This window comes from Schistocerca americana, chromosome 2, assembly GCF_021461395.2.
Source record: "Schistocerca americana isolate TAMUIC-IGC-003095 chromosome 2, iqSchAmer2.1, whole genome shotgun sequence".
Lineage (NCBI taxonomy): Eukaryota > Metazoa > Arthropoda > Insecta > Orthoptera > Acrididae > Schistocerca > Schistocerca americana.
The window spans coordinates 199909048-199936094 of NC_060120.1; the positions used below are offsets into that span (position 1 = coordinate 199909048).

General features: G+C 38.5%; 1 protein-coding gene across 2 annotated transcripts in view; it reads right to left on the minus strand.

The window, feature by feature from the left end:
* The window catches only part of LOC124596053 (integrin beta-PS-like), a 254844-nt gene that overhangs the window by 182370 nt on the left and 45427 nt on the right, over positions 1-27047 (minus strand). For both annotated transcript variants that reach the window (XM_047135029.1, XM_047135028.1), the window contains exon 4: positions 1553-1652. In XM_047135029.1, the coding sequence (XP_046990985.1) occupies positions 1553-1652 (100 nt within the window). The remainder of the gene's footprint in view (positions 1-1552; positions 1653-27047) is intronic.

Sequence of the window (27047 nt, forward strand, 5' to 3'; positions counted from 1 at the left end):
CACATTTCAAAAGCTTCTATTCTCTTCCTGTCCAAACTATTTATCATCCGTGTTTCACTTCCATATATGCTTCACTCCACTCCATACGAATACTTTCAGAAACGACTTCCTGACACTTAAATCTATACTCGATGTTAACAAATTTTTCTTCTTCAGAAAAGCTTTCCTTGCCATTGCCAGTCTACATTTTATATCTTCTCCAATACTAAATTTGTGATCCCTTGATGCCTCAGAACATGTCCTACCAACTGGTCCCTTCTTCTCATCAAGTTGTGCCACAAACTCCTCTTCTCTCCAATTCTATTCAGTACCTCCTCATTAGTTATGTGATCTACCCATCTCATCTTCAGCATCCTTCTGTAGCACCACATTTTGAAAGCTTCTATTCTCTTCCTGTCCAAACTATTTATTGTCCATGTTTCACTTCCATACATGGCTAGACTCCATACGAATACTTTCATATGTAAATTGTTAACTTTGGATGATTGTGCACTTTATATGTGTGGTGTTACAGGGAGAAGAGTTTCAGCAATGTATTTCTAATGTAATTTCTTAGACTTTCCCGGCGATTTGATGACATCTCGTGGAAATCGGGTTTTGTGGCGGATATCAGCGTCTTTGGAAGACGCTGATATTCGGCAGAAAACCCGATTTCCATGAGATGTCAATGTATTTCTAATTTACAAAGTTATATAAATCAATTTATATCAAATGTAACTTTAATTTTGACCACAATTTAATAATCTTGAATGTTATAGCGGTTAACTTAAAATTAATTCTTATGTTGATATTATCCTTTGTCCTCTATCATAGACATCTACTTAAAAATTACTGTAGCAAAAAGATACGTATACTCTGTATTTTACAGTGCATGCATATTAAAAAAATATTGTAACAAAAAAGTATGTGCTTCTTCAACAATTGCTATAACTTGTACCCCATATCAAGAACATGATTTTGTGGATATAAATAAGCAGACAGGATATGCTGAATGGAACAATGCATTACATCATGAAATAACTTTATTGGTGCATAGGGATCCAAGCAAGACATATTAGTGGCAAATTCAAGTACCTAAACCTGCTGGCAATACACTAACTCAATTCTTCTCCCCCCCCCCCCCCCTCCCCACCAATCCCGGCCTCTACCCCTCCACCCCAGCCCCCCCCTTTCTCTCTCTCTCTCTCTCTCTCTCTCCCCCCCCCCCCCCCCCCCTCCCCTCCCTGCATTGTGGAAAAGGGCCAGATTTGTCACAACAGGTCACATTGTTTCAAATTTGACTCATAATGTCTTTGTTATTTATCATTATTTTTTCCATTGCTTTAGTAACTGACGATTAAAGTCTACTTATCTTTTTCACTATTGACTAACACTCCTATTTTTTCTTGGATTACATTAGTTACTATGCTAAAAATGACAGGAGTCAACATGGAGCAATACTATTATATACAAACATAATTGAATACATTTTTCATTATTTTAGATGAAAAATAGAACTGCCCAGGAAATATTTTCTAGCAAGAGAGCAAAGCAGAGGCAAGATTATACTTACAGAAAACTGTTCTGTGTCATTACTGAGAGACATGTGGTTCTTGAAGCTGTACGGGGGAGCACATTTAGTACCATCAGCTAGACTACATGGTGCTTTTAAACTGGAAAAAGAGAAAAAAATTTTCACAGAATTACACATATTAAAATCGAATGTAAATTGTTAACTTTGGATGATTGTGCACTTTATGTGTGGGGTGTTTCAGGGAGAAGAGTTTCAGCAACGTATTTCTAATTTACAAGTACAGAATGACATGTCATAAAGTCATTAGACAACATTATTGAATGACTTTATTCTTTTTGGAATTAAAAACTGGAATGAGCTTATAAATGAGTACCAATATGTGATGACTTTAAATTACTGTTTATAAGGATAACATTTTTACTTGTGTAGTTAAATGTTATCAGCTTACAATATACAATTGTTGATCAGCCCCAAAATACAGCAGAGTCCCACTAATCCGAATCCTGGTAATCCAAACTTTCGATTAACGTGAACATGAAAAAAGTTAGTCTAAGTATGGAAAACTGTGAGGTAAACTGCTGTACATATACACTATTTTAATTTACACAGTACAGTAAACATGTATTAGAAAAATTGGCAAGAAAACATTAGGTTTAAACAATGCATAACAATGAAAGAAAAGCTGCAAAACTTACTAAAATACAGCAGACATTTTATCCCTACTTTTTAGATGACAAAAACTCAGTCATTGTTTTTTGGCATAATGAAGACTGTCTGTTATATGATGCATAGTTGTGCCATCATCTCATAAACATGAAATCAGCAGGTGTAGCATTAGGCTGTTGCTCCAAACAATGTAGTGCAAGGTCAAGAGCTTCTGCTGCGTCACTGTGTGGCACCAGCTCTCCTTTGTTGCTTTCAGGCTCATTGTCACTTCCGTCATAGCAGTCCACTTCTTCCTGGTCTTGAGTCACAGCAGCAACTAAATCAGTGTCAGTATGGTACCCCACACATGCCCCATCCACTGCCATCCACTCATCCACATGTCCTTCACTAGCTTCTTCGCATCCAGGGATTGTTTGTATCATTTGTAACAGATTTTCCTCTTCATTTTCAACTAGGTTGTCCTGAAATTCAAGAGATGTCCACAGTTTTCTCCACAATTTTCTTGAAGTATTTTCTGAAATATTCTGCCACGCCTCAGCGGCCCAATAAACAACATCCTTCACATTGGTCTTTTTTATTTTGTTCACTAAAGGAATGCTATCATCTTGGATCAGATTCTTAAAAATTGTTTTCTGTAAATCAGTTTTAATGTTTGCAGTATGCCCTGGTCAATCAGCTGTAGAAGTGGTGAAACATTCAGCGGCAAAAAGTTTGCCACAGTTTCTCCATCACATAATTCCTCAGTGCTGGGGTGAGATGGCGCATTATCAATCAAAAGGATTGCATGGGGAAACAAATGATTTTCCTTAGAAAACCGTCAAACAGAGGGAACACACTGGCCATGAAACCATTCTTTGAACAGCTTACCATCCATCCATGCTTTTTTCTGGTTGCGATAATATATGGACAGGGACTTCATGTTGCAATTTTTAATAGCCCTGGGCCTAGAAGATTTGCTGATCAGCATTAAAGGCAGCTTGTGATTAGCAGCATTGCTGCACACTAATGAAGTCACACAATCTTTGCACATTTTAAAACCAGGAAATGGTCTTCTGCTTCTGATGCCAGGCTTTTCGTTGGCAATGCCTTAAAATTAAGGCCAGTCTCGTCAGCATTATAAATTTGTTGGGGAGAATACTTTCCCTCTCTTATCATTTTTTCAAACTCACCCAAGTATTCCTTCACTGCATCATGGTCAGAAGAAAGCTTCTCTCCAGCAATTGTTAGCTGATGGATTCCATGACGTTTTTTGAACCTGTCCAACCAACCCATACTCACACTAAAAGACTCATCACCATTCATTAATTTGTTCAGGTAAACAGCCTTCTCCTGAATCAGTGCTCCACTCAAAGGAGTTCCCCTTTCTCTTTCCTGCATAAACCAAAGGAAAACAGCTTCATCCATTTTATCGTACTTGGTCTGTTTCAAAGTATGCCGAATTTCCAATGTTCTTCCCGAAGATGTTGCACAGCACTATTCAAGCTTCACTCAGTTCTCCTTCCAATCACAAATGGTTGCTTTAACAACACCCAGTTCCATTGCCAGTTTAGATACATTCTCACCATTGTCTATCTGCTTCAAAGCATTTAGTTTTTCTTTGAGAGTTAATGTTGTATGTTTCCGTTTACTCATGACGAAAATAAACACACCACTACACCTGAATGAATACAGTACAACTATTACGCGTGCCAGCAATCAATAACTAACATAACCAAGTGCTTTGCGAATCCACTGGCAGTGCACTGACCTCAGACCCTACAAAGGTCTCAACAATGCACAACAACAACAATGGCAGGGAGTGAGAAGTGAGCCATAGTTCCCACATTTGTTTCCATTTGCTACCATGGTGTACCTACTTATCGGCTTGGTATACTTCACTCTAGAAACTCATCACCATAATTCCAGCTAATCTGAACAAATAGGTAATCCAAACGAGGTCTGGTCCCAATTAGTTTGGATTAACAGGGCTCTACTGTACATTTCTCTGACAGTTTTACATTGTATGTACTTGATGCACAATTTAATTAGTTAGTTTTTTGTTCCATAGATGAATTTCATATTGTATGTTATGATTTGGAATGTGTCAACAGAACAAACACAGAACATTTATAGATAACTAAAAAAATAATAAATAATATTTATACAGCTATAAGCTGGTCACTTACAGGTTTTCAGGGTTTTTTCTGTTTTGTCCTTGTATCAGCTAATTATTCAGCTCAAGAAACCTCTATGGTATAGAAAGAGTTGTCAAAAGAAAATGTCTTTAATCTACATTTGAAAGCACTTCTGTTACAAGTCAGGCATTTTATTTGCATGGGTAAATTGTCAAAGAGTTTTATAGCTGCATGTTTCACCCCTTTCTATGCAAAAGTGAGATTTGTTCAAGGGTTAATGCGCATCATTTTTTTCTTCTAGTGTCTTACTTCTGAATATCTCTGTTATTCTCAAATTTAGGGGAATTGTTGACAACAAGATTCATAAGTGAACAAGTGTACTGTGATGTTATGATTCATATTCCCAGCTGCTTGATGGAATACCTATGAGATGAATGTGCGTGAATTTCACACTATAATCTTACCCTCCCACACATCACTATTAGATTTTTCTTAGCGTCTTCATTAGTTTCAAAAGCTTCAAGAGGCATTAGATATGCACAAAAAAAACTTTTTACTTATCTTCATTTTCTCTTCTTGATGTTGGCTCCAAGTTTCATGTCTAGGGGTACATGCTTGCAGCTGAAATTTCGATTTAACATTGTGGGTTCCTGATGACTAAATAACTGATGAAAATTTCCCTGTATATTTCTTTGTCACATTATTAAATATCACACTGTTTTTACAATTTCCACTTAATATTCCAAATTACATTGTTAGTGTTGATCATACAAATATGTCTGTCTCCATCAGAGGCATGTCCACTACTACTACATTCTGCAGTACCCACAATATTCCAAAGAGTTTACAAAGCAACAGAGTTTCACACTTCCTTGACAAATGAAGAATCTTTACTAAGCTACATCATTATTTTGTAAATGAACCCAGAAATAAATTTAATAATTAGTGTTAGATTGTGGAATTAATAATGTGGATTTTAAGTATGCTAGAATTTCTAATTTCAAATATTTCTAAAACAAGAATAATTTTAACCATTAGTACATATTGACTGTTACAAATAAATTTCTTTTTATACATTTTAGCCTGAAATATTATACATTGTATACAAAATCAAATGAAATTCTTTCAGTGAAACGGCCAAGAATGTTCACCTATATCAGATTCAGGATTAATCCTGGTGTCGCATTTATAAAAGGTTATTTTAGGAGAGGGTGTCCCATTACAGCACATAATCCAGATTATTTTCTCTTCTGTGCAATGAATACTATTTGCCTAAGCAAGATGTTAGCCCAGAATATTGTGTCATAAGACATCAACAAATTAAAACATGCAAAATGTGTCAGCTTACTGACTTCTGTATCCCAAAGTTGGCAATTATTCTTATGGAAAAGGTAGCTGATACTAAATGTTTTAGCAAGTCTGTTATATGGTTTTTCCAATTTAAATTCTCATTCACAGGCACACCTAAGAACTTAGAATTTTCTACCCTATTTATTATTTCTTGTTGGTGAACCAGGATAGTTGGAGGGGGAGGGGGGATATTTTTGACAGTAGAAAATGGGATAAACTACATTCTTTCTAAGTTTAAAGATAGCCCATTCATGTAAAATCATTTAGTAACAGTCAGAAAACATCATTTACTATTTTCTCTGTTGCTACTTCTTTGATCAGCTAAAAATAATGCTTGTATCAGTTGCAAACAAGACAAATTCTACCTCCTGGTTCAAATAAAATGTCAGATCAATAACATAAAACAAGAAAAGTAGGGAGCCAATGATCCCTGTGGGACTCCTATTGTGATTTCTCCCCATGCAGGTGGTGTAGCATCAATCTCTGTTTTACTCAAACAGCCAAGGGTAACTTTCTGCATTCTTTTTCTTAAATATGTATAAAGTAGGCATTTGCTGAACTACATATTCTACATAAACATAATTTCTCTAATAGAACATTACAATCAACAGAAACAAATGTCTTTGAAAAGTCACAGTAGGTCTCAGTTGATGATATTTTATCTTTTAAAGACTTTATTATATGCTCGGTAAATGTATAAATACCTGACTCATAGGAATGGCCCTCCTGAAATCTAAACTGTGATTGGCTAAGTATTACAACTCTGAAGTACATTACTTTCTCAAAATTTTGGAAAACAATGTAAGAAGTGACAATGAACAGTAGTTATTGGCATCTGTGGAGTCACTCTTCTTATAGAGAGGCCTAAAAGTGGCAAATTTCAATTTTTCTGGGGAAACACCATGTGTTAACAATGCATTACACATGTAACTAAGTACATTGGATATTATATGCCCACAACTTCTTATTGCTTTATTGGAAATATCATGCACCCCCTATTGACCTTCTGCTTTTTAGAGTCATGATGAGCTTCCTTATTTCAGATGGGGATGTGATATTAATTTTTATTTCATTAAATGTCCTCTGTATTGCTTCTTCGATGTACTATCTGCACCAATTTTCTAATCTATTTTTAAAAAGTCATTATTAATGTACATGTAGAAGTCATTCGATGAGAGACCATGGGGAAGACACAGGAGTGCACAGGTAAATGAAATTAAACCAATATGCAACAGCATGGCAGGAAGTAGCACAAGATACTGTGGCTATTTTGTACAAGTTTGTTCTTTATTGTGAAGAGTCTCTGATACCTGAAGTGATCCTGGGTTTCTTTTATTACTTGTCATTATTACATTTAATTATCTTTTCAGGAAGGCTGCTTTCAAAAATCAATACAAAGTCGTGAAGAAATATGTTTAATTTAAGGGCATTAGGTTTATTGAAAACTCCACCCAAGTCAACATTTTTAAGCTTTCTTTAAAATCTCCAGTACTTTTTTCATTAATCAGCCTCATTGTTTTCTTAGAGTTTTGGGGACACTGCTAGAGAGGAACCTCTCTGATCACTGGCTGCATCGTTTCCAAGCATATTTTTGTAAGGTAGACTCAGTTGGATTATGGCTAACAAGTAGTGTGATGTACTTTTGTATTCACACCATATGGTAAATAAAGACTGTTCTAACCAGCACCTGGTTGTTACTAACTGTCACCCTTATCTTATCCTGGGATAAGATTCCACATTGGTGACCCACAATGACCATATATGGTTCATTTTTGTGCTGCTATGTCTCTGGATTTGGGTATTACACATGGACAGTGCAACCATTCTGCATTTACCATAGACTGCATTTCCATATGAAAGAGTTCGTGTCTTGCAGTTGGCTCCAAGGCAACTTGTTCTTGTCAAAAATGAACATGACTTCCATCAGTGCAATGTTACAAATGTAGCAATGGTTTTGAACAATGGAATCCTACAGACAATTTATTAGGCATTTTCATTCTGGACTCTACTCTGCATGCATGTTAGTCATATACTGTGAATCAGCTGCTCAAACAGCCACATTCACAAGTGTTCACTGCTGCTGATGTGTCGGCCATGCCATGTCCAAGCTCATTCAACGTATTCCCACTGCATCTTGTGGTCCAGCCTGCCAGACAATTTCTGGACATTCCCACTGCACCTAGTACCGTGCTGCATACACATGCTGAGCACTTGTCCATTGAACTACATCAGATAATATCTCAGTCATCAGCACAACCATTCACTGATGACATCATGCCCATTATGATGCACACTCTAAACCACCATCATTTTGCCCACATCAACCCACTTTCTGGTTCACAATTGTTGAGAGCAGCCTTGGTACATATGATACACCTAGTGACAGTGCCAAATTTGTCACATTACTCAGTCACATCAGTGAACATGCTGATGTGATCAGTGACATTATCCCTTCCTCCCCCTCCTCCCCTCCACACACAACAAATCTGTGAAATCTGCTCTTCTCCAATGCAACTCACAGTCACAGGAGCAACAAGTACAATATTTATTCATGAAGAAAAAATGGGGGACAGGACACCTTCAAAGCTTTGGTGCCAGTTAGACATGCTAGTGGATTTCAGACTGATGCTGGATCACATGCTCTGGATCCTCACGCCTCAAGTTCAACTTGGGATGATTTTGCATCAACATGAATTGCTGGATCACAACTTAAAATTGGCATACAGAGTCTTTACAATACTACAATAACAGCAATGTATAAATTTGGCTGATAACATTGCCCTTGAACATAGCCCATAGGAGCCACATTGCACCCATTGCCCCACTGCAGCCAAGCCAGACTGTGCTCACTTGACCACCATCAAACCTGATATCAGCTCCACCACAGGGGACGTTGACCTTCATGTGACCACAAGAAAATCCCCACAAGTGGCAACCATGCCCTGCATGCTGACATGTTGATACCAAAACAGTTCTGCTGGTTCCACATCCAATTTGTTGAAGCCATGTGGAAGTGCTGCCCACCATGCAACTACCCAAAAGTGATGCGAAGTTCTCATTAGTGCACTGGATCATGAAGGCCATGCAAGAATCTTACTTCCCCTCATGTTAACAAAACACCTTTCACACCACCATTGCATAGTAGGCTGTATGTGACATCAATCAACAGTATTTACTCACTGACACTGGTTCTGATGTGAGTACCTCACCTCAAGGTCTACCTTCAGTGTCAAGTACCTTTCTTGCTACACAACTCCACGTATACAGCTGAGTCTCCCACCATCAATCTCGATAATGGGGAAATGTTTAATGGAACTTCCTTAATGCAGATGTAAGAGATCTGGTGCTTGGTGCCAGCTTGCTTCATCATTTTTGGCTGTTATTGGACCTGACACATGGCACTCTGACCCATCAGGTGAGTGGCCACTCTGTTACTGGTGTCCTCAGTTATGCCCACCAATGCTCAGCACATCTCTGCCATGTCTTGATTGGATGATACCTACTAGAATGCATCAAACCCCTCATCCAACTGCAACAATTTCAACTGCATATTTTGGCAAGAAACTGGAATCATTATATTTAAGGGAAAAAGTGATGCTATACATTGTGCAATCTGCCAGGTGTTGGAGGAACTCAGCACCCTACAACACTATCTGTATGGTTCTCAGCTGTTACATTCACTCACCCCTGTTCAGGATGACTCCCCTACACCATCCCCACTCGATCTCAGCATGACAATGGCGTCCTCCCTGGTAACATCCAAGTCCACCCAGCCTCCACATATGGCCAAGGTCAGGAAAATGCTTTCTCCTCTTGTGTCCTTCACTGTAACTTCGAGTATTCCTACACCTCCTGCACAATCGCAGGTATTATTTATGAAACAAGCTACTTGCATCTGAACTTTCAACACAAGATTACAACCACCCGAAGCCCTCCTGTTTGCCACAGGTTGCACTGGTTACTACAAAACAAGCTTTGGACCACCAGAGTGAAAGATGATGAACTTTTACAGCCTGGGACTGTGAGACCTTTTGGTAGTTTGTGGGCTTCTACCATATAGATGGCACCCAAGAAACATGGGAGAATGAGACTGTGTGAAATCATCCACACACCAGTAACAGATATTCTGTACCAGACATACAAGCCTTCACTCATTGCACTGCCTACACCTCAGGTTCCAGTATCTTAGCCTGCCTGAAAGCTTATCTTCAGATATCAGTGAGTGCAGAGGAAATTCACAGAAGTGCGACTGACACCTTTTGGTTTATATGAATTTTATATATCCAACATGGCCTTAAGAATGCAGCTCAGACTTAGCAGTGGTTAATTGACAGCATTCTGTTAAAACTCCCTTTTTGCTGTATCTACCTGGATGATATTCTGATCTTCTCACCTACCCAAACTCTGTGAACTGCATCTTAAACAAGTTCTTGAGGCACTCGTCGCCAATAGCATAGTGATCAATGATGACAAATGCCAATTTCAGCAGCTTGAAGTTATCTTTTGCAGACTGACACTCAACGAAGCTGGCACTTACCCTACACCACAGTGAACCAATCTTATATGCCAAATGCCACTACCATAGGACTTTCACAAATTACATCATTTCCCTCATGTAGCTACCATTCAGGCACCATTCACGAGAGTTCTCATGGGCAAAAACACAACTGGCAGACACAAGTTAAGAGTGGACCCCTTGCACGCAGCAAATCTTCAAGCAAATAAAAGAGTGTCTCGGATATACTGGGACTCACCATAAAGGTGACATGTTGAGCTGCAGACAGGCACAACGAAAAGACTATTCATATAAACTTCTGGCAAAAAGACTTCTTCAGAAAAAAGAAATGTACACAAATTCACACAAGTAAGCACACCACACACACACATGACCACTAACTCTGGCCAGACTGGAAGAGAAACACATTGTATGGGAGCAGCAATCTGGAGCATGTTGGAAATGGGGAGGGATAGCAGGGTAAGGATGGGGGAAGAGGAATCAGTACTGCCTGGCAGAGCATGCAGAAACTAGATGGGGATAACAGAGCTAAAGGTGCAGCAACGGGAGGCTGTGGGGGAGGGAGAGGAGGGGGCTAACTGGGGAGTGGAAAGTAGAGGAGCAGATAAGAAGAAAAGATTGGTGGACATGCTGGCAGAGAGCAGTGCACACAAGGTTGAGTAGAGGCTTATTGCGAGGAGGTGACAGGACAGAGAGGGTGGAAACAGATGAGTGGAAGGTGTAGAGACAGTAGGTTTTGGTAGGCTGCGGTTGGGTTTATTTCAGGAGCATAAGTCTTGTAAGGACAGCTCCCAATGGCAAAGTTCAGAAAAGCTGATGGTGCAGGATAGGATCCAGATGGCCCAGATTGTGAAGCAGCCAGTGAAATCGAGTATGTTATGTGCAGCTGCATGTTGTGTCACAGAGTGGTCCACTTTGCTCTTGGTCACAGTTTGGCAGTGGCCATTCATCCTCTTGGACAGCTAGTTGGTAGTCACATAAATACAAAAAGCTGAACAATAATTGCAACAGATGTGGTATTTAACATGGCTGCTTTCACAGATGGTCTCTGATGAGGGGTAGTATAAGCCCATGATGCGACTGGAATAGGAGGTGCTGGTTGGGTGGATTGGGCAAGTCACCTACCAAACCTCCACAACATCCTAGTCCATCTCCAGGCCATTCCCAATCCCAACCCTTTGCCACAGGGATCATACCCTTGTGTAAGATCCAGGACCTAGACCTGCCCAATCCACTGACCTAGTCTTATTCCAGTCCTATCCACATTCCTTCGCAACCTTAAAAACTTTTCTCCCATACACTTCACATGGTCCTCCTCCACCCTGCTTCCTAGTGTTGACCTCAACCTCTGTGATGGCTCCCTCCACATCTCTGTCCACATTAAGCCCACTAACCACAAACAGTACAAGCATTCCAACACATGCCAGCCCTTCCACACCACAAAATACCTTCCACACAGCCTAGACACCCAAGTACAAGATATTTGCAGTGGCAAAAATCCCTTGCCTAGTAAGCTGAAGGTTTCACAAAGGCCTTCACAAAAAGGTAATGCCCCTCCGCAAACCTAGACCACTAACAGATTTCCTGTGCCATATCATCATACAACCCCAGGCCTCCCACCAGTGACAAGCATCAACTACAAAAGAATGTCCCCTTGTCACCCAATATCAACCTGGACTGGGACAAATGATCCATATGCTTAGCCAGGGCTTTGATTATCTCTCATCCTACCCTGAAATGAGGGACATCCTATCCAAGGACCTTCCCACTTCTCCTAAAGTGGTGTTCCATGACCCACTCAACCTACACAACATTGTAGTCCATCTATGTGTCACTGCCACTCCCACGGATATGATCCCTGTGGCAGACACAAATGCAAGATGTGCCCAATCCACCCACCCAGCACCTCATACTTCAGTCCTTTCACAGTCTTATCTCACACCATCAGGGCCCAGGCCACCTATGAAACCAATCGTGTCTTATACCAACTCTGCTGCAAACACTGCACAGCTTTTTATGTTGGTATGACTACCAACCAGCTGTTCATAATTATGAATGGTCACCACCAAACTGTTACCAAAAACAAAGTTGACCAGCCATTGGCATGACATGAAGCTGAGCACAACATGCTCAGTTTCAATGGCTGTTTCACAATCTTCGCCATCTGGATCCTTCCCTCTACCACTATCTTCTCTGAGCTATACAGATGGAAGTTATCCTTGTAACACATCCTCCACTCCTGTAATCATCCCAGTCTCAATCTCAGTTTCCCCTTCCTCTCTCCTGTCACCCTCTCCAATTCAGGTCCCCATGTTGCCTTCAGTGTTTTCCCACCAGCCACTAAAATCATGCCAGCACATATACCTGCCACTCCTCCTCCATCACTCCTAGCCGGCAAACCTGATACCTCACTCCAAGCCACTCTCTACCTCCCTCTCCTTCTAGCCACCCCACCTGACACTATCTCCACCACAGCCAGACAACCTGCCAAGAAACAACAATGGCATTTGTAATGGGACACCCTCCTCTAACATTACCTTTCTTTATACTAATAGCCGATACCAGGAATATTTTTGAATCTTGCTTAGGTGAACATTATCTCAGCTGTTTAACTAAACGAATTTCATTTGATTTTGTATACAATGTAGTATTTTTCAGGCTAAAATGCATAAAAAGAAATTAATTTGTTACTATTGATACATACTAACTCTGTATGTACAGTTAAAATTCTTCTTCTTTTAGAAATATTTGAAATCACGAAACATCTGGCACACTTAAAATTCATATAATCAATTCCACAGTCTAATGATAATTATTAAATTTATTTCTTGAGTCATTTAAAAAATAATGATATAACTTGGTGAAGATACTTCTTCTGTCTGGAATCATACATAGTTTTAATTTTGGCAGAAAAATGTGAATTTGTATTCTAAATTGGAGATTGTGAAGTCAGTGTGACATAGAAGAATGGGATAAAATTGAAAAAAATTTGCAGAAACAGAAATTACTTCATCAGTTATTATGTCAACTGGAACCCACACAGTTAAAGAATTTCAGCCTGAAAAATCTACCCCTAAACAGGTAGAACTGCAGCCAACTACGAGAAAATGAAGATAAGTCACAAAAATATTTGTACATCTTACTCCTCTCAAAGTATTTGAAACAAAGCAATTAATTCTTTTCGAGAGACTGAAAAACTACTGGTGATGTGTGGGAGGGTAAGATTACAATTGTGGGTGTCATCTGGGATCAGTTGACTGATAACAAAGTTTTGTCTGTTGCAGAAGAAGAAAGGTCAGTGATTTGTGTCATTTGCAGTTTTTATATGAATAAAGTCCCAAGCACGTGAAGAAAGAAGACCCAAGAACTGCCCAATAAAGTCATATCAACAGTGACGAGATAATATCAACAATTGTAGTGACTCGAGAATTTTGGCACAAATTCTAGAGACCCTCAACTTTCCACCATCTCGAGCACCCGATATTTTATGTACAAGCATGAGAAACAGGAGAGTGTCTACCTCATGTGGGTTTTCTGTATGTGCAGGATGGATGTGTGTCAAGACAATGCCACAAGGCGAATGGTTGACCCGCGTGGGCAAATAGTTGCCTCACTCGTCACAGAAGTTACATGACCAGCACTAGTAGCAAGCTCGCCTTACTCCGTGATGGTGCTACATCAGTCATTATTGTGAACAGTTGAATTGTGTAAAAGAAAAGAAAAGACACTTACTTTTACTTACTTACTTACTGATTCCCTAGAGTTGTGGATGGTGGACTTGTGAAAACCTTGAGAGATTTTTGGAACTGTTGTTGTTGTTGTTGTTGTTATGGTCTTCAGTCCTGAGACTGGTTTGATGCAGCTCTCCTTTCTACTCTATCCTGTGCAAGCTTCTTCATCTCCCAGTACCTACTGCAACCTACATCCTTCTGAATCTGCTTGGTGTATTCATCTCTTGGTCTCCCTCTACGATTTTTACCCTCTACGCTGCCCTCCAATACTAAATTTCTTGATCCCTTGATGCCTCAGAACATGTCCTACCAACCGATCCCTTCTTCTAGTCAAGTTGTGCCACAAACTTCTCTTCTCTCCAATCCTATTCAACACCTCCTCATTAGTTATGTGATCTACCCATCTAATCTTCAGCATTCTTCTGTAGCACCACATTTTGAAAGCTTCTATTCTCTTCTTGTCTAAACTATTTATCGTCCATGTTTCACTTCCATACATGGCTACACTCCATACAAATACTTTCAGAAATGACTTCCTGACATTTAAATCTATACTTGATGTTAACAAATTTCTCTTCTTCAGAAATGCTTTCCTTGCCAGTGCCAGTCTACATTTTATATCCTCTCTACTTTGACCATCATCAGTTATTTTGCTCCCTAAATAGCAAAACTCCTTTACTACTTTAAGTGTCTCATTTCCTAATCTAATTCCCTCAGCATCACCCGACTTAATTCAACTACATTCCATTATCCTTGTTTTGCTCTTGTTGATGTTCATCTTATACCCTTCTTTCAAGACACTATCCATTCCGTTCAACTACTCTTCCAGACAGAATTACAATGTCATCGGCGAACCTCAAAGTTTTTATTTCTTCTCCATGGATTTTAATACCTACTCCAAATTTTTCTTTTGTTTCCTTCACTGCTTGCTCAATATACAGATTGAATAACATCAGGGAGAAGCTACAACCCTGTCTCACTCCCTTCCCAAACACTGCTTCCCTTTTATGCCCCTCAACTCCTATAACTGCCATTTGGTTTCTATACAAATTGTAAATAGCCTTTCGCTCCCTGTATTTTACCCCTCCCACCTTCATAATTTGAAAGAGAATTCCAATCAACATTGTCAAAAGCTTTCTCTAAGTCTACAAATGTTAGAAACGTAGGTTTGCCTTTCCTTAATCTAGCTTCTAAGATAAGTCGTAGGGTCAGTATTGCCTCACGTGTTCCAATATTTCTACGGAATCCAAACTGATCTTCCCCTAGGTTGGCTTCTACTAGTTTTTCCATTCGTCTGTAAAGAATTCACGTTAGTATTTTGCAGCCGTGACTTATTAAACTGATAGTTCGGTAATTTTCACATCTGTCAACACCTACTTTCTTTGGGATTGGAATTATTATATTCTTCTTGAAGTCTGAGGGTATTTCGCCTGTCTTATACATCTTGCTCACCAGATGGTAGAGTTTTGTCAGGACTGGCTTTCCCAAGGCCGTCAGTAGTTCTAATGGAATGTTGTCTACACTCGGGACCTTGTTTCGACTTAGGTCTTTCAGTGCTCTTTCAAACTCTTCATGCAGTATCATATCTCCCATTTCATCTTCATCTACATCCTCTTCCCTTTCCATAATATTGTCCTCTAGTACATCGCCCTTGTATAGACCCTCTACATACTCCTTCCACCTTTCTGCTTTCCCTTCTTTGCTTAGAACTGGGTTTCCATCTGAGCTCTTAATATTCATACAAGTGGTTCTCTTTTCTCCAAAGGTCTCTTTAATTTTCCTGTAGGCAGTATCCATCTTACCCCTGGAACTGTATTTATTGTAAAAGTAATCAATAGTTTGTGATGGACCGGGAGTCATTGGATTTACGAAATATGGCTCACCGATGTGAAACTGTTATGTGGTCTTCTGTTTGTGGAAGTGAAATATAGTAGGGTTGATTTAAAAGTATCCTGAGTGTATGCAATCATTTTAAGAGTAGAGAAAATTCCTCCAAACAGCGTCATATCTTTGGAGAAAAAGTTGGGCAGATTGGCGCAGCTGGCTATCCTGAGGAGAAGATCGGCAAAGCACCTCTAAGTATGTCCAATGATGAAGGGGACATGTGAGTCTTGCATACCAGCACCTCATTGCTTCCTCTAGTCACCAGAAAACACCAGATAATAATGGACCACATGAATTGAAAGAGAAATTTACATCTACGATGAGAGACATCAAAAAGAAAAGGTAAGTACAAACTACTTGTGAAAGTATTTTTTTTTAAATTTTGACTCATTTGATTTCTAGGAAAATGAATAAAGATGAGGGCAGCAGTGATGTAGTGACAGCTGAGGACATGTTTAAACCAAGTGAAAGTGTAGTCAGCAAAGAAACAGTTAAAACTGATATTTTGCAGTTGATTTTGGCAAAATTTGTGGAAATGAAGATGAATAATAGCAAATTTAGGGCAGTTAATGATCAGTTAACAGAAAAATTTATGTTCAAAATGGTTCAAATGGCTCTCAGCACTATGGGACTCAACATATGAGGTCATCAGTCCTCTAGACTTAGAAACTACTTAAACCTAACTAACCTAAGGACATCACACACATCCATGACCGAGGCAGGATTTGAACCTGCGACTGTAGCAGCAGCGCAGTTCTGGACTGAAGCGCCTAGAACCGCTCGGCCACAACAGCCGGTGAAAAAAAAAAAAAATTTACGTCACTACAAGAACAATTATATAATCTGAAAACTGAAAGCAATAGTAAAATGGACAGGGTACAATACCAAATAGACCAACTTAGTAATCAGATTCTGAAGTTAAAAAATGAATTGTCAGAGGAGTGAATGAAAAAGTTGATGTCTTAGAAAATAAATTTATTGTTTTGGAAAATGTGCTAGTAAGTGAATTTGCATGACAGACAAAGAATGTTAATGACGTCAGAGTTGAACAGAAGGCCATTGTGGAAAAAATGGAACAGAACTTTAGTAGTTCAGATAAAAAAATTTTAAATGTCGAAAACAATAAGCAAATTAATGTAAATGCTTTCAATCAAAAACTTTCAGCAGTTCAGGAAAGTTGTATTCACAAAAATCTGTGTTCAAACAATGGTATTGTGAGGTCCAACATTCCAATCAAAAGTTCTCCATCAGACAATTTACATCCAGTGGATTTTCTGCACCACTGCAGAGATAGTTTTGTCTCAGGCATGAGTGACAAACAAAAAATTAAAGTTGTTAAAATATGTCTTGAAGATGAAGCTCTGTCTTGCATACATTTAAATTTAAGTCAATGGGAGACATATCAAAGTTCTGAAAAACGTTTTTTGAAATAAATTTTGGTCAGAAGCTGAACAAGGGAGAATTAAAAGTGAGTTTTTGAATGGTACTAATTAGAGGAATAGGTACGGTACTCTGAAAGAGTTTTGTAAGAATCAACTTAAGAAATTAACACACCTTGAGAAACCATTTGATGAAATGACATTGACTGATGCACTCAAAAGGAGATTACCATAAAGGTTCAATGGGAGTTAGTACATGAACCTGACGATTGTCTTGAACAATTTTTATGATATGTTGACAGAGTGGATAGAGCAGTAGAACAAAGTATGCACCATAACAACCGGAATGATAGATATCACAATGGTAATAACTACAGAAACAGAGATAATGATAATTTTTATCAAGGTCAAAATGGTAATGGCTATTTTCACCAACGTATGGCCTATATAATATTTTGGGGAAATCAACCAATAGCAAAAAAAGGGTTCCATGCACAGAAGCGAGCAATAAGAATTATGTGTGGAGTACATCCTAGGCACTCATGCAGGGATCTGTTTAGAGGTCTACAAACCCTTACAACGCCTGCCCAATATGTTTTTTCCCTGATGTGCTTTGTTTCAAAAAACAGCAACTTATTCAAAATCAATAGCTCATACCACAGTTATAACACCCGAAGGAAACAGGATATCCATTATGAGCTAAAAACGAAAAGTATGGTCCAGAAGGGGGTTTTATACAGTGGCACCAAGATTTTGAATGACCTCCCACCGCACATTAAAGAACTGGTTGGAAACATGCCAAAGTTTAAAGAAAATCTGAAGCAGTTCCTTTTAGACGAATCTTGTTACGGTATTGATGAATTTCTTAGCAAAAACACATAGAATCTCTTGTTTGGGCTTAAACCTTACCGTGTGACCTCTACAATTGATTAAAGTACAGTGTAACTTAATACAATACCCAAATTTATGTATGACTGTATATTCTTTCAGATGTCCTGTATCTTAACTAATATGTAAGGGTATATCCTAAACTTCACAGTTTCTTTAATCGAATGATAAGATTAATGTATCTGTGCACAAAACAATAATCTGTAAAAACCTTGACTCGTTCTATATCCAGGGATATGTTCCCATATGGATCTATGGAACATGAAATAAATAAATAAATAAAATAAAAAAATAAAACAGATATTTTGAACATCAGAAGAACAGAAATTACGGGGATAGCCATGGGCAATTTAATAGGAGAAACAATCATAGAGGTAACTATTCAGAAAATGGCAGTCTACCTCAATGAAGGTCCACAGTTTTGTGGCGAGAAAACACAAGAAGTACAGGACTCCCAACTTACACTTGTAATTAGACAATAATAACAGTATTAATAATGTGGTACATATACCTGAAGTTGAACAGAAGGAACACCAGATTTCTTATTTATGTTTCGATCAAAAGTTTTGGGATACTATGTTTGACTATAATGATGTAGCTGTTAATCACGAACCACAATGTGATAGTAATGAGAATTTTGATGTAGTATGTACTAATAATTTCTTCTCTTATTCAGAAAACAGTGTTATTGATCTATGTAAAACGGATAATGCCTGTACTGGATTTGAATTAGGTGGTATTTTTGATGTAGATGTGAATGAGAGCTGTGAAATGACTAAGGTTAATAACTCTGAGACTGATAGCTTATTGCAAATGAACGTAGGTGAAGTGTGTGACTTTGATGGAGATGAGACTTGTGTTGTTAATGATATTGTTGATGAAGCTATTTTCGAAGAACATGATGATGATGACAATGATGATGATGATGATGATGAATATCAGGTATTTGTAGAGTTTAATACTATTGAAGTTTCAGAGTTATTTGTGGATACAGGTAAGGTAAGTGATGTATGTGATGATGTAAGTGAGAATCATGGGATACCAGTACAGTCAAATCAGATTTTCATTAATGCACGCAGAGTAATGATCCAAACAGTAAAGGTGAGTTATCTGTGAGCCTAGAGAATAGAGGTAAAACCTTTTTGAAGTTTGTTTGGGACCAGATTGACAATAACATAGATAAATGTGCATTATGGCAAAAGTTAGCTGTGGTTAGTCAAAATTTGTATCCAAATTGGTGGAATAAAGTGAAAAAAGATCTAAGCAGTTAGTGTAATTTCGACAGTAATATATTTTGTGTTCCTTCTGTAATAGCTGATGTTAGTTGTGCTATTTAACCAATTAAGTGTGTTCAATAATTGATAAAACCCTGCAAAAACAGTGTGGATGTAGCATTTGATGAAATTGAAAGTGATCTTTTACATGAAGTGTCTAATAACAGAGATGATGATTCAGATTTTTGATGTCTTTACATTAAGATGAAGATTGATCAGTGGGAAAGGAACTGTTTGATTGTAGCCCAATTTGTGGTATCTCTGAACAATTGAGAGACAAGATAAAGTATAGTAAGAATTTTGTGGAAAGGCCCATTGTAGATGTAAAGGTAAGAGGAGCTACAGGCAAACAAAGCAAACTGGAAAAATCTCAGGTACTTTTAACATTTAGTATAAAAGCAAAACCTTTGAAATTGGATGCTTATTGATCCCCAGTCTAGGAGAAAATATACACTATGACTGTAGATTTATAAGATTATACAATTGCGTTTTGATTGCCTGGAATTTAGTATGTAAGATGATGTGATTTCTAGAGTTCTATCTTATCCATCGAATGAGTTTAAATCTATTGTAGATTCATAAAACTATATAACTGTGTTTTGTTTGTCATGAATTTAGTATGTAATATGATGTTATTTTTAAAGATCTGTCTTATCTAGACTGAGTCAAAATCTGTGATACACTATATAATTATGTTCTGTTAATATATTTGTGCTTTAGAATTTGATACATATATCCCATGAGACCAAATAAATAGATCCTTTTACAAGGCGTACAACTTTGCTTCTGTTGTTTTTTCCCAAAATTTGAGGTTTTAATGAAACAAATTGGTTACACATGTATCATTCAAGGTAATTTCCATCACTGGCCACTACTTTCTCCCATCTTTCGGGCAGTGTACAAACCCCGCGTCACAAAAATTGTTCATCTTTAGAAGCGATCCACGAATCAATCCAATTTGTGACTTCTTCATGAGATTGGAAGTGTTGGTCAGCCAGGACATGTGCCATTGATCTAAACATGTGATAGTCAGAGGAATCCATGTCTGGAGAATATGGCGGGGGTAGGACTTCCCATTTTAACATTTCCAGTACGTTTTGACCTCTTTTGCAACATGGAGTCGAGCGTTGTCGTGCTGCAAAATCACTTTATCATGCCTCTAGCTGTATTGTCGCTATTTGTCTTTTAATGCTCTGCTCGAACATATTAATTGCATTCAATAATGAGCACCTGTGATTGTTTCACTTGGTTTTAACACCTCATAGTTCACGACGCTGAGCTGGTCCCACCAAATGCAGAGCATGATCTTGGAGCCATGAATATTCGGTATGGCTGTCGATGTGGAAGCATGGCCGGGATATCCCCATGATTTTTTGCATTTGGGGTTATTGTAATGAACCCATTTTTTTGTCCCTGGTCACAATGGGATGCAGAAATCCCTTCCGTTTTTGCCTCTGAAGCAACAATTCACAAATACACAAATGTCATTCAACATCTCTTGCTTTCAGCTCACGCAGGACCCAAGTTCCTCCTTTCTGAATCATGCCCACAGCCTTGAGACATTTTGAAATGGCTTGCTATGTCACTCCCACTAATTGTGCCAATTCTTCTTGAGTTTGATGTGAGTCTTCACTCAGCAATGTCTCCAATTCTGCATCTTCGAAAACATTCTCTCTTCCACCACTATGCCGATCTAAGACGTTAAAACCACAATTCTTGAAGCATTGAAACCACTCACAACATGTTCTTTCACTAATAGTGTCCTTACCATACATACTTGAGAGCATTTGATGAGACTCAGCTGCTGTTTTCTTCATACTGAAACAAAACAGTAACACCTCCCGCAAATGACAAGAATTAGGCTCATAAACTGACATTTTAAATCAAGAACAACTTTATGATGCAGACACAAATAGACTAATGTTTGAATGAGGTTATGTTGACTGAGGTCCAAGCTGACTGCTGTTGTCGCCACCTAGATTATTAATGTTTGATATGTGAACGCTTTTTAATCGCACCTGGCATAAATATCATATAATTGATTTTGAAAAATGAATAGGGGCAGCATATCTTGTGTGATGTGAAGAAGGTATGGAACATCATATTCAGTACACAAAACAATGTTTCAGGATTTGATGTTAGTGCTAGACAGGAAATTACTTATCTGATGGAGCATGTGATGAGAACTCTAAAAAGAAAACTGAAAGATGTGGGTGGATCCACTCCCCACGCTACTGTATGGTTGTACCCTGTTGGACCAGTTGACTTACAAGAGATCATAGGTGCTGTACTCGAGCATCTTTCAACTACATTAATGTTGTGACTGATAGTTGTGAATTGTTAGCTAAGACTGCTAAAAAGAGTGGTATTCTGCATAAATGCATGTTTCTTCAAGTAGGGGGATTAACTTCTCAACATATTATGTAACTTTAAATCAGTATGTATTTTTTAATCAATTGCAAATGCATCTTCTAGGCTTCTATGTATGCAGATTGGTTTGTATGGACAGTTAGCAAATAGTGTGGAAGACATTTACTAGTATAGACAATATAACAAGATGTATACATGTCTGCTTTCATACACTGATTTTGGTCATCAAGCTACTCGATTATGTCATCATTCGAAGCTATTTATGACTCTGTTTACCTGTATTTATCCTGAGTATTGCAGTACTGTATCTAATTGGAACTTGAGTGGTGGACAGACCCATACTTAACTCTGTTTTGGGTAACTGTGGTCATCGCCATTGTGTATGTGTGTGTGGGTGGGTGGGTGTGCGCGCTCAAGGAGAGCGTACAACCAGTGATTGAGGCTAGATGCTTTTTATTAAATTACTCTTTGCATATGATTGAATTTATTTATATGATTATAAGCTTTCTTCACTTCCTTGTGTCAAAACATTTTTTGCTGGTTTTTACCCTAACATTTTTCCATTATTTTGTCCTTTTATGAATCAATATATCCTTAAATACTCTGGTTTGTGTGGCTGATTGATTTTGTACTATATGCCTACTCATGGTTGAGTATATTCTTCTGGTCTGTACCCATTGTTGTGAGTACTTGGTATCGGCTCACTAGTTGTACATTTAGGGTCTGAAATTTTTCTCTTCTCTTTTGACGATTTTGAAGGTATGATTGTATGGAAATTAACTTACAATTTGTGGTTCTAATAATTTACATTGTCATTTTATTTATTTCTATAGTTTAGAGTGGTGTAATGTTGTAGTTTTGACATTGTATTATTTGTCTTGTGACTTGTTCCACAGATCTGAAAATATGAATACCATATCCTGATATATGTATAGAGTATGGCATGTACAGTAGATATTTTTCTTGTGTTTTCTGTAATATGTTATGTATCAGATACTTCTATACATGTGTAATCTATCTTTTGGCAACATTTTATTCACCGATTGACAAGTCATATAATCTATCACAAAATATTGTAAACATGTTGTTTTCAAATTTTGTGAGGGAGTTATTGTAATGGGACACCCTCTTCTAACATTACCTTTCTTCATAGAAATAGCCAACACCAGGAATATTTTCGAATCTCGCATAAGTTAACATTATCTCAACTATTTGACTAAATGAATTTCATTTTATTTTGTATACAATGTATTATGTTTCAGGCTAAAATGTATAAAAAGAAATTAATTTGTTACAATCAATATGTACTAACTCTGTATGTACAGCTAAAATTATTCTTCTTTTAGAAATATTTGAGATCACGAAATATCTGGCACACTTAAAATTCATATAATCAATTGCACAGTCTAATGATAATTATTAAATTTATTTTTGGCTTCATTTACAAAATAATGATATAACTTGATGAAGATTCTTCTTTTGTCAAAAAAGTTTGTAAACTCTTTGCATTGTAAACTCTTTGGAATAATGTTAGTACCGCAGAATGTAGTAGTAGTGGGTGTGCCTCTGATGGAATCAGACATGTTTTTAATTTTGGCAATAACAATGTGAAATTGTGTTCTAAAGTAGAGATTGTAAAGTCAGTGTGATATAAAAGAATGGGATAAAACAAAAAAAAGTTATATTCATCAGTTATTCAGTCAGTCTGAAGAATCTACCTCTCGACGTGAAGACCTGCAGCCAACAACAAGAAAATGAAAATAAGTAACAAAATTATTTGTACATCTCACTCCTCTTGACGCAATTAATCCTTTTGAAGAGAGTGGAAACCTACTGGTGATGTGTGGGAGGGGAGGGTAAGTTCAACTGGCACCATATAGGGATAAAGACTGTGTGTGTGTGTGTGTGTGTGTGTGTGTGTGTGTGTGACAGAGAGAGAGAGAGAGAGAGAGAGAGAGAGAGAGAGAGAGAGAGAGAGAGAGAGATCAAATGATAACTCTGAAAGCTAGCAAGTTTTCTTTTTTCATGTTTGCCTATCAACAACTCAACAACTGCGTATTCATTTGGTCATCAGTCCAATAGTTGTTACTCACCATACAGTAGAGATACTGAATCATAGAAATGCACAACAAAAAGACTGTCAGAAAATCTTTCAGCCAACAAGACAAGATACACACATGGACAGACACATTCGCTCCTGGATTTTCCATTGTTTGAAGTTACGTATTTAACTTTCTCTCTGTTTTGTTATTTTGTTGGTAGTACATTTCTTTCAGTCCATTCTTGTTTTTCTATTCAAAAGTTGTAAGCTCACGTTTTTGAAACTGTAAAGCACAGAGTCAGGCAGTCTCTAGCATGGTTGTCATTTCTTCTGAACAGCTAGCTACACAGCCTCCTTTGATGCCACATCAGGAGGTTAGCAAGTTGCATATTGAAGTTTCTGTCTGTGCTTTTGTAGTTTACTTCATCAATTGGCTGTGTTAGGGTAGGCAGGATTTGTGCATGCTGTGTACAGACACAGAAGGAGCTGGCCACAGATCATGAACACTTTTGGATACAGTCAGCTGTCTTCAGGCTGCTGCCACAAACAGTAGAGGTGGCAGAGAATCGGGTGTTTAGTAAGGGAAACCTGAGGTGTCTCTGGTTTCACCTGTTGACTCCGCTACTGAGGCACATCCTAGTGTACCCAACATGGTGGATCTGCCCTCATAGCATGATGAGTGGTGGGAGGTAATATATTTGCATCAGTCGAGGTGGAGGGCTAATGTGGAGACGTCAACTGGCTTCGCCTATTCACCCTGTGAGTGGACAGGTGGCCATTCCTTCAGTAGAGTCCAAGTAGGCACACAGGAGCAGGGATTTGCTTCATGTAATGGAGATCCTTAGGAAAACAGCATTCTGTGGGTGAGAACATCAACCAAGAAATGGAGGAGTCCTTGCCGGAAGCTATCGAATATGCAGGATGTAGACATCCGCAAATTGTGGCTCATGTTGGCACTGGTGACATCTTTTGCTTGGGTTCTGAGGCCATCCTCAATTCACACAGGTGGCCAGTGGAAGCGGTGAAGGCTGATGGCCTTGCGTGTGAGGTGCCGGCAGAGATTGCAATTTGCAGCTTTGTTCCCAGAGTTGATCGGGGTCCTTTGGTTTGGAGCCAAATGGAGGATCTCAGCCAAAGGTTTTGTCGACACTGTGACTGTCTTGGCTGCATATTTCTGAACCTGTGTTATTCAGTGGGGAACTGTAGAACTCCCCCTGATAGGTCAGTGGTGCACTACACAAAGGAAGCAGATACTTGAGTAGTAGAGTACTTGTGGAGTGCGCATGGATGCTTTTTGGGCCAGGCAGTAAGTTGAGGTACTCTGATGAACACTCACAAAATGAAATGCAGATAGCAAAATGAGACTGTATGCAGAGTAAGGACACTTTGACTGTTAAAATTTGATCTGTAAATCGTCAAAGAATTTGTAACAAATTCCCCAAATTTACTGCACCCCAGGAAATTTCTTGCACTCAAAGTCTTGGAACTGAGAACCAATCAAAACCCAAAGTAGAAAGCACTGAGATATTCAGCAATAAATGGAAAATACATGAAAAGGACAGATTAGGCACCATAGAAGGGGGAGTGTTCATTGAATTTGACAAAAATATTGTCTCTATTGAGGTTCAATTTGTGTGTAAAGTTGCATATAACAGGATTAGGTGAATTATTTGAATATTTTTACTGGACACCTCCCTCTGCTGTGACAGTTTTGGAGTCATTCAAAGAAAGTCTGTTGTCAGTAGTGAGGAAGTACCCAGATCATGCAATTTATTGGAGGCAGCTTTAACTTACTGAGTACAGAATGGGATGTATATGGATTCACTACAATGGGTACAGACAAACAGTTTTGCAAAGTAGTTCTGAACTGCTTTCTGAAAATTGTCTTGAGTAACTAGTTCGACAGCCCACACACAATGGAAATATTTTAGACCTTGTAGCTACAAGGGTTGGAACTTAAATAGTGGCAACTATTTATTCACAACCAACACAAAATAGTTACATGTTTGCACCTGTTACTGTAATTCAAAGTAGTCACCAGCGTCATATAGAACCCGTTGCCAGCAATGTGGAAGGCGTAGAATATCGTTAGCAGAGCCTGTTCAGTTGATGGTGTGAATGGAGTGGTCTACTGCCTGTCGAATCTCTGGAACAGACACAAGGACTTAAGTCCAGGAAATATGGTGGATGGTACAGTACTTCCCAGTTCCAGCAACCAAACAGAGCAGTCACAGCTTGCGCTGTATGCGGTCGAGCATTGTCAAGTAAAATGTCGAGTGGGTTGCGCAGAAAGTGTCACCACTTCTTTTGCAAAGCTGGTTGCACGTGATGGTGAATTTGATTTGATTCCAAAGATGAAGGAACCACTTCTTGGCATTCGCTTCAGATCTGTTCCAGACACTTGACAGGCAGTAAACCGCTCCATTCACATCATCAACAGAACAGGCTATGCTAATGGTATACTATGCCTTCCACATTGCTGGCAACAGGTTCTACACAACGCTGGTGACTACTTTGAAGGACAGTAAAAGGTGCATACATGTAACTCTTTTGTATTGGTTGTGAATAAATAGTTACCACTATTTAAGTTCCAAACCTTGTACAATCAGGCCTGAACTTACCGACAGCATCAGTGGAGGTACTGGTGGCCATGATGTCATCATAATGGCTATGGTTACTAAAGTTAATAACTCAAACAAGAAAGCTAGGCAAGTATTTCTGCTAGGAATACCAGGTAAGCAGATGCTAGCATTCTACTTACACAATGAATAGACTTCATTTAGTTCCAGTATGATGTACATAGAGGAATTATGGGCAAAGTTTTAAAAGGGTTGTAAATCATGCTCTGGAAAAGTATGTATGGAGTAAGTGGGTTAAGGATGGGAAAGACCCACCATCGTTTAACTACAAAATTCAAAAAATGCTGAGGAAGCAAAGGCTGTTGCACTCTCAGTTCAAAAGAGAATGCACAAATAAAGACAGACAAAAGTCGGTAGAAATTCCAAACCATATGTTCTTTGTAGTTTGGGGTGTCTTGTCAGGCCCACAATTAACAAAACTGTAACCATCCAATTAACTGTAGGGTGATTAAAGTCTTCTCCAGTGACTCAAGTACAAATGGGGAATTTATGTACAGTTGAACTGAGAATTTCTCCACAGTTTTTGGTGACGTCAGGAGGTGAGTTTGGTCTTGATGGAAGAATGCAATTACATTTTTATGCTCACCCCTGATACTAAGCCTTACCCTAACAATCCCACATGTAGCTTCAAGTTGTACCTCAGTAAATTTGAGTTTCTTGTCTTCTGTAACAAATACACTAC